At 41.9% G+C, this 9,862-nt stretch overlaps 1 protein-coding gene across 1 annotated transcript in view; it reads left to right on the forward strand.

The window, feature by feature from the left end:
• The window catches only part of C5 (complement C5), an 82,942-nt gene extending 81,487 nt beyond the window's left edge, over window positions 1–1,455 (forward strand). Inside the window, exon 41 of the mRNA XM_054998491.1 lies at window positions 874–1,455. Within this exon, the coding sequence (XP_054854466.1) occupies window positions 874–1,003 (130 nt within the window). The 3' untranslated portion in view covers window positions 1,004–1,455. The remainder of the gene's footprint in view (window positions 1–873) is intronic.
• The last annotated feature ends 8,407 nt before the right edge of the window (window positions 1,456–9,862 follow it).

Below are 9,862 nucleotides of genomic sequence, written 5' to 3' on the forward strand. Positions count from 1 at the left end.
ACCACACTAGCCATTGGCCATTTGTAAGGAGTGGGGAGACACTCAGCAATGTAACTACACATCACATTGTTTGTGATTTCCCCAGTTCTGTCATGCACCTGAAAATTAAATTTCCAAAATCACTGGGTGATCCGAACAAGGAACTCCCAGTGTGTATCTCGTTTAATAGGACTCGGGATGAACTCATAACATGTAGTTAGGCCTCCATTGTAATGATGATGATAGGGGACTGGGTACATTATTACTTTGTTAAAGAGGTGAAGAACTGGACACAGGAATGCCATTTTCAGCAGCAGTTGGCATTTCTTAGAACATGTAGCTCTGCCCTAAATTTCTCAGTTCTCACTCTGGGGTCCAAGCTACAAGTGACAAATGACACTTGCCTGGCAAGTGGAAAGACTCATGAGTATTCCTCTCTGTTCACTTGTCATTCACTTGCTCTTCACTTGACACTTGTAGCTTGGCCCTTAGTCTTTCACATGGCTACTGTCCACGAGGTAACAGGCATATGGTGGTTGAGGAGGGAGGACCCCCCCTTCTTTGACCAGCCTCCTGCCGGGTGGGGGGATATTTCCCCCAGTCTGTATAACATCTGTTAGTTTGCATCCCCCCATGAGTTTTAAAGAGGTTTTAGTGAGGAAAGGACAATGCAAGTGCCGCTGGATTTTATAATTTGAATTTGGTTTTATTTGCTACTTGTTTTACATTGTGATGTAATCTGCTCTGAGCCTGCTCTGCAGGGACAGCAGAATATAAATATAATAAAACAAACAAACAAACACAGGCACAAGTTTTGTATCTTACGTCCAAGTATCCTCCAGTGATTGTATTTTCCCAGTTTCTTACTTGCACATTTTTCTTCTGTCTTTTTAGGTACCAGTATCCCTTAGATGCCATGACTTGGATTGAGTGGTGGCCTTCTGCTTTGTCCTGTGATTCTTGTCAAGAGTTTGTGGAGAGTTTGGAGGAATTTGTAGATGATCTCTTTATCAATGGCTGTTAAGCTATCAAAGAACTCCTGCAGGCACCCTTTGGAACAAGCAAAGATCTCCAGTGTGTGGTATTTTCTGCAATTCTTCCTGACCATCTGTGATGACCTTAGCTGATTTAACCAGGAAAGATGGATCTATCCACATCGACAACAGCACTTATTTTTGCCAGAAAACCCTTGAGATTTCTAGTTTTTTGGAGAGATACATATAGTGAGAACCAGACTTACAAAAGGACAATGACATTTGGAATGGGGTGAGAGGAAACGGAACTCATCAAGAAACAAGAGTGCAGAAAATGGGCTGTATGCATAAATAATAGTGAGATGCAAATGTAAATATTTCATATCTGACACTAAATGTGATCAGCTTGTTTAGACAGAGACTGTAATAATCAACCCAAAATAACTCATGTCTACTTAATCTGCTTTCCTTCTGCACTCAATAAAAACTATTACTACTACTATTTTTTTTATCCCATTCTTCTTGCAAAGAACTCATGGCAGCATATGTTCTCTCTCCTTTGTTGTCCTCATAAATATATCACAAGTAAACAAGAGGAATCTACTTGGAAAGTAAGCTGAAAAAGTGGGAAACATACAAGTAGAAAATAAGGCTCAATTACCAGAAATTTACAAAAACAGTATAATGGCGTAAAAAACTCTCAAGGTCAATCAAAGAATCACGTACATCATGATCGGTGAGCCACTGTCAACCTTTCAGCTGTATAAGAAGATTTCTTATTGACACATTTATTGACTTTGATACTTACTTGTTGAAAAATTATCCGGACATTGATACTTACCTGTTGAATGCCTTCCTTGATTGGAAGTTATAGTGTCCTATTTCTGGATTAATGCAGAGGCACTGGGTTAATTCCTAAGTGTAGCTTGATTATGATGTACATGATTCTTTGATTGCTCATAAATATATCAGCATATTTATTACTTTATTTCTTTTATTGCTTTATTTCTTTCTTGCTAAAACGCAAAGCCGATTACAAAATTTAGCAATGCAATAGGAACATTCATAGGATGAGAAACAGACTGGCCCAAGGTAAATTATGGAAGAAAGGGGGGATTTGAAAGGTTTTCCCCATTTTAGTCCAACACTTTTAGTGACTGAACCACAAAATCTATCACCTGTTATATTTTACATTTCATATTTGCTGGGACTATACAAAGCAAAATACTATAGTTCTAGTTTAGAAAAAAGAGGGGTTGGGGGAGGATGTGATCAAGGATGTGTGTAATACTCAAGATCAGCAACATTTTCCCATAAGTAGTGGACTTCTGGAAATGATGTTAAAGTTATTTTTGTTTTGTGTGAAGCCATCGATACTTATGTACTCATATCAGCATTTAAGAAGAGAAACTTCAACCTTCCTTTGGGTATAAAATTGACTGGCCCACAAGTGTTCGGTCTAGTCAATTTCGTGCCTCCTTTGAATTTTGTGGGATTAGAGGAAAAAGTAAGGAGAACAGAGCAAATAGGGTTTTTTTCTCCCAGCAAGGCTTCCTTCTCCCCCATTTTGGTTCATGTGGTTATTGATGGGTCAGGGATAATGGAGCTCCCATTTCTCTAGGCTTCATTTATTCAGAATTATTTATATGCAACCACTGAAGTGTGAAAACTGTGGTACCTAGACTCATAAAACCTATCCCTGAGGGCATCATAACCCATCTATTTCTTTATAACTTCCACACTGTGCATTTTATTGACCTTTAAAACCAAGATAACTCTCTCAAAATGAATCGGCTTCCAATCTGGTTTTGCACAACCCAAAATAGCTCTCTGGGCTATTAAATGGCTGACCGCATCCCACGGGGCACAGTGGAACAGAAAACATGCACTTTAGGGCCTAACTTTCCCTGCGGACCCAGCTACTCTGACTAATGCTGTGTAGTGACTAATCTTGCTCCTCTAAACGATGCGAGATGGCTGGGGGCGGGTTGCAGAGTCAGAAATTTCAGAAGAGTCATTTCTAAACTGCAGACCAGGGTACACTAGTGTTCCATGAGAAGACGGGTAGAAGAAAAATAAATCAAAGTATTTGGCCTTAGAGGAGGCTGCCCAATGCATCTAAGCATGAATTAGTGTCTTGGCCTGGTATCCTTGCACTGTGCAAGTGGAGGCCGATTGGGTCATTATGCTGTACCAGTTGTGGTTGAATTATCTAGTCATTCCCAAGGCAAAGAAGCAACAGGATTTCCTGCTTGAAGCAGGGGCTGCTTGTTGTGTCCTTGTGAGTCAATGCACTCAGCTTGTTTGCAAGCAAGAGGCATACTGATAAAAGAGTGGCTGAAGGCGGTAGATTTTTCTGCGTGTTTGTATTAACTTTACTCTGAAAGAAAAGCTTGCGAGGTGTAAGAATGAAATGCACTTCCAATATTCAAAAACAAAGGGCATTTTTGCTATCAGAACTTGGGAAACAATGCTCTGGAATGAGAAACAGGAAAACAGCAAACGATAATTGCTTTTCTTTCGCTCCAGGTGGTATGCCAAATTGGACACAAGGAGCTCACTGCCTGGCATTGGCTACCCCATTCACTTCAGTTGGAGGTGGGAAGCCCATTGCATCACGGGCTATCTTCAGCCATTCAGATGGACTTGCAAGAGTATGAATGAAGACCACGGCAGCTGGCATTTACAGAGCACATTTCAAGGGTTCAGAACGCTTCATGCAATTCTTGCAACAGCCCAGTATGGTAGACTACTATCATTTAACCCACACTAAAGATCACAGGGAGAGAACAGGCACGTGTTTAAGAATATACACTGAGTTTGTGACTGCTGTGAGATTTGGACCACAGCTTTCCCAACTTACTGCTCAGATTCTTGGGGCCTTACTACTTGTTACATGCAAGCATATGTAAAGAAGATCCAAGCCCTACCCTTTGGGTAAGAAAAGTGCATTTGGGATGTTTGTATGTGGTAGCAAAGGGATTTTAAGCTAAGAAACGGCTGAAAGATTAAGGAACCTTTCCCCTTTTCTTTACCCAAAAAACCCAACTCCTACTCAGTCTTTACTCGTTTGCACATAATGTGAAGCCTTTACACTACATGGCATACTACTTAACAGTTTTATGTTGCTTTTAAACATCCAAAGCGCTTCACATACATGATATAATTCAGTAGGCTTGAAGGCAGTTGAATACGATTACAGGGGCTGTTAGACTGAGATGTGGCTTAATAGGTATTGCCTACGTTTGACATGCAGAAAGTCTCTGCTTCTGTTCTGGTTTATCTGCACTTGGAAACTCTCTGGAAGTCATTGCTGGGAAGGATTTTTCCTGTGCTTGCCATCTGTATCCACCTCTGCTCTGCAAGTTTAGACCTCTGAGTCTTTACATTCTTCTGAATGCTACCATTGTTAGTGCCCATTTGCTTCAAGCACAAAGAAGTCACCAAACTGCCTGATTTCGCTCAAATTAAAAGTTTTTGGTACTTTCCACAGTTGACCTGTTTCCTCTGGTAAATCCCCCTGTCCCACCCTGGGTGAGGTCAGATATAAGCCCAAACAGGATGTGGTTGGTACGGAAAGAAAGGTTCTAAAGCTCTCAGCAACATACCAAGGCTGCACATTAAAAGTGGGTTTTCACACCTCTGGAGCTTCTGCAATGGAAAGGCAGACAACACAGATTTAGTGAACACAGGAGGAGCTAAGCCAGGGACCTCCACGCAGACCGAGTGCTCTACCACTGAGCTATAACCCCTCTCCAGCTGGTTCTATTTCATTTTCTTAAGTGCTGCTTTAAGGCGTCCTTGCTGCTGATTGGTTCTGTAACGCTCGGATCATTTCTTTTCCATGGTGTTATTTCATTTTAAATGTTATTGCTTTGTTGCTTTTATTGTTGTAAGAGATCTCACGAGGCCTTGTGTTGACAGGTGGGAACTAACTCTCAACTAACTAAATAACCTAAGGAAAGGACCCTCGCTCTACGCTTAAGAGTATATATTGCCTATGTTTTATTTTAACTCATGCCTGCTTATCTCCCCAATGAGCACCCAAAGCAGCTTATTACACCACTCTCCCTTCCTCCGTTTTATTCTCACAACCACCACCCTGTGAGGTAGGTTAGGCTGACAGACAGCAACTGGCTTGAGGGCACCCAGCCAAGTTCCCAAGGGAGAGGAGACTGACTCTTCCAGACCCTAGTGTGACATGAAAACCGCTATAGCACACAGGTGTAGCAAACATGTAGCGATGAGAAATGATTCTTCATAGAATCATAGAGTTGGAAGGGTCCATAGAGACCATCTAGTCCAACCCCCTGCCCAGTGCAGGATCAGCCTAAAGCATCTCTGACAAGTATTCATCCAGCCTCTTCTTGAAAACTGCCAGTGAGGGGGAGCTCACCACCTCCCTAGGCAGATGATTCCACTTTTGAACTACTCTGTCCGTGAAAAAGTTTTTCCTAATATCCAGCCGGTACCTTTGTGCATGTAATTTAAGCCCATTGCTTCGGGTCCTACCCTCTGCTGCCAACTGGAACAGCTCCTTGCCCTCCTCCAAATGACAGCCTTTCAAATATTTAAAGAGTAATCATGTCCCCCCTCAATCTCCTCTTCTCCAAATTAAACATTCCCTTTACATTCTTCCATTCTTCCTTTACATTAAAAAACATTTTAAAGTTCCATGTAACAGTATGAAATCTAATTGTCCTGGAAGCTCTAGTAACCATTTTATGTGATCAAATTGATCCTGTGTGACCTCCTAGAAAATAAGCAACTCTCTTCTACCTTCTGGCTCTTCCCTTTTTAATTAAGGAGCTAAAATAACCCCTAAGAACTGGACGCTTCTCAAGGACACCTGCTCAAACCCCTAGAATAATCTGAGCGTTATCTCTGAAATCTCAGTAGCCAGAAAACGCTGACAGTTTGTCTTCCACTATCCTAGGTGGATTAGTAGACAGCTGCAATTCGAAGGCCTGCTTGGGCCACCATGGCAAAATGAGCCGAAATGTTTTCTGTTATAGATAAGAGTCGGCTTGAAATGATAAGGAAGAAAATGGAGCAGATGGCAAGTCATTAGATGGCAACATAAATAGGTAGGCATCCACTATGTCCACGTCTTGGTATACAGAAAAGTGCATTTTCCATTTTTTTAAAAAAATAAGTAATTTTGGTTGCATTTTTTTGCCTACCTTTTTCGGTCAGAAAAAATAATGGCCTCCAAAGCTATGGAACTATTGCAAACTTATACCAGTATCAATTAAAATATAATTTAGTGGGCTCTTGCTCCAGACAACCTGGAAGAATACCTGGCTATTGCCTCTCCCTTTGTGGATAGCAAGCATTAGCTGGGAAGGAGGGATGCTCTCCGCTGGAGTTACATCCATGCAGGATGGATGCCTGGCTGCTGCCTCTTCTCCTTCAAGCATAAGAGCTGGAGCTAGCAACAATGTCTGGCTGCTGCATCTTTCTATGGAGGATGCCTGGCTGCTGCCTCTTCTCCCTCAAGCATAAGAGCTGGAGCTAGCAACAATGTCTGGCTGCTGCATCTTTCTATGGAGGATGCCTGGCTGCTGCCTCTTTTTCCTCAAGCTTAAGAGCTGGAGCTAGCAACAATGTCTGGCTGCTGCATCTTTCTATGGAGGATGCCTGGCTGCTGCCTCTTCTCCCTCAAGCATAACAGCTGGAGCTAGCAACAATGTCTGGCTGCTGCATCTTTCTATGGAGGATGCCTGGCTGCTGCCTCTTCTCCCTCAAGCATAAGAGCTGGAGCTGGCAACAATGTCTGGCTTGCTGCATCTGGGGCTGCCCACGGCCATCTGCTATGCCTGTATACAGACTCCCATTATTTGTTTAAATAGCCTGCCCCTGGACTATTTTAATGATTTTTTAAAAATTATTATTGATTTTATGTTTTTGTGATTTTAATGTATTTTTTAATGTTGTTAGCCGCCCTGAGCCCATCTGTGGGGAGGGCGGAGTATAAATCGAATAAAATAAAATAATCTATTATGCCACCAGGCACCAGCCCTTTCCTTCACTGCCATCCAGCAAACAACTCTGATTCTGTCAAAACTTTACCCACTAGTATTCATCTAGAGTTGCCAAATTTCAGGCCCAAAAATATTTCTCCCACTGGGCCAGGCCCAGGAGTTGTGCTGGAGCAGAATCTGGGAGGATGCCTGCTGAGTCTAGATGGTAGTGGAAAGTGCCATCAAAGTCCTAGGCAACTTAATGATGAGCCCACAGGGTTAAGAGACATTCAGAGGTGGTCTGCCCTTCCCTCCCTCTGCACAACAACCCAGATTTCTTTGGAAGTCTCCCATCCACGTACTAATCAGGGTTGACCCAGCTTAGCTTTTTTTTTTAATTTTTTTTTATTATTATAACATATGTACATAATCATACATTGAACCATATACATCTATTTTTACCCCTTCCCTCCCACCCCACCCCCCATTATATCTTCATATCTTTAACCATGTGCACAGATTCTTCATACGGGCTTGAATGCTTGGGTTGGCTTCCCCCCTTTCCACCCAGTGCCTATAACACGACCATTTACTTGTAATCTTTTGATGCTTATCCTCCCATGTCTCATCAGCAGTTATCTGTACAAATATATCCGATTGTACACGTTCAAAGACATAATTGTTCCATTTTTCCATTGTCCATTTATGCTTGTCCTTCCATCCCAATGCTATTACAGCCATTCCGGCTAAAATAATGATTTTATATAGATCTTGCTTATTTCCATCTACTCTTTTATTTCCCAATATTCCGGAGATAAGCAGATCCCTATTAACCTCTATATTAACTTGAAATAAACCAGACATTACCCTTATAATCTTTTGCCAATATTCCTTGACCACATTACAATCCCACCACATATGCGCATATATACCAACTTCTTGACCCCAATGCCAGCATTTAGGGCTCATTCCTTTAACTATATACAATATCTGAGCTGGTGTTCTATACCATTTCCATATAAATTTCCTGACCAATTCTTTATCTTTATTCATTTTAATTTTATTTATACATTTCATTATTTCTTGAATTGTTTCCTGATGAGATAAGCCTTCTCGCTCCCATTTATTCTGTATTACCCTTATCATCCTTTCCTTATCTCTTATCATTAATTTATATAACGCCCCTGTTAGCCCTTTCTCTTTTATTTGTCTTTTACTTAATATATCATCAATTTCTGTTTTTACCCCAATTATCTCCTCTACTTTTTCAGATTTAATTGACGCATATAATCCTCGCACCTCCAACCAGTATCGTTTTCCTGTTTTCTCCAGCAAGTTATCTTTTGCAACTAAAGTCCCACCTTCAGCAAACAAATCTTTTAATCTATTAAATCCAAATTCTTCTAATTTCTTCCACCCACCAGTGTCTGTATATTCCTTATTTATATATTTTAATGGAGTCCACTTTGAGTAAACCGGCATCCATTTCCTATACCATCTTTTCCAGATACCTAGTGCCATTTTCCTTGGGCCAATCGCCTTCTTATAAGCCATCTGAACATCCCTATTAAAGATCCCCGCTCTTCCTATTCTGTTATTTATCTCATTCTCCATCCTAACCCATTTAACTCTATCATTATGCCCAATCTCTACTGAATATTTCAATTGAAACGCCTCATAATACAATTGACCCAGCTTAGCTTCTGAGCTCGGACAAGACCAGGGCAGCCTATGCCATATAAGTCGGGGCTGAGTCCTGATGTTGAAGGTAATTGGCAGAACAGGGATGGAGCCAGAATTGGGCAAACGGGGCAGAGTTAAGACAAAACCTGGCAAATTATGGGCAGAGCCTGACAATCTAGCAGGGCCTGGACACAGTCTCTGCCAGAATCTGAAAGTGACTGGTTTACAGAACCCATAGCTGAACCTGTTTTTCAAATCAGACCAGTAAAATACCAGTAAAACAACAGCTGAACAATGCTCTTGGCATTCTAGCCTGGCATTCCACTTCACCATGCTACAGCCAGTGTGGCTCAGTAATTGGGGGTGGTGTTAACAGGAATTCTGTGGTTTCATTGAGGTTTTAATGTAAATTATGTTTTACTGTCGTAACCTGCTCTGAGCCCACTTGCAGGAAGGGCGGGATAGAAGTTTAATAAATAAATAAATAGAGTGTCATGCTAGGATCAGGTCCAATCCCCACTCTGCCGTGAAGCTCACTGGGCACGCTGGCACAGACACTCTCTCCATCTAACCTACCTCACAGGCTTGTGAAGATAAAAAGGGGGAGAGGAGGGTTGCCAATTCCTGTTTGGGAAATTCCTGCAAACTTGAGGGGTAGAGCCATAGAGTCCATCCTCCAAAGCAGCCATTTTCTCCAGGGGAACTGATCTCTCTCATCTGGAGATCAGTTGTAATTACAGGACATCTCCAGGTCCCACCAGGTGGTCGGCAACCCTGGAGGAGTCATATATGCCATAATGGATTCCTCGGAGGCCTAAATAAATAAAAGTGCCACGTTGTCATTATCTCAAGTAGAAGCTCTTCTGTTCTGCTGGTCTGATTTACTGGCATTTTTGACACTGCAAGAACAGGAGATTTTTGTTAAGAAATCAGGTCAGGCAGGTGCTTAATCAGCATCATACATCCTAGCAGATCTGCCCCTGGATCTCCCTCAAAATGTTTAACCCCTAGACAGATTGACAGCTCTTTACAACAAGATCACAGCCGGAGCAGGCATAAAGCAGTGACATTGCACACAAGTGGTCGACTGGCACCAGCAGCCCCATCTGCAAAGTTGGGATACTTCCCATGACTAGAGAAAAAGCAGTAGAAAAGAGCAAGAGCCCAGTAGCACCTATAAGACTAACAAAATTCGTGGTAGGGTTTGAGCTTTCGTGAACCACAGCTCACCTCTTCACATACAGCTAGAATGCGAGTGCATCT

Source organism: Eublepharis macularius, chromosome 14, assembly GCF_028583425.1.
Source record: "Eublepharis macularius isolate TG4126 chromosome 14, MPM_Emac_v1.0, whole genome shotgun sequence".
NCBI lineage: Eukaryota > Metazoa > Chordata > Lepidosauria > Squamata > Eublepharidae > Eublepharis > Eublepharis macularius.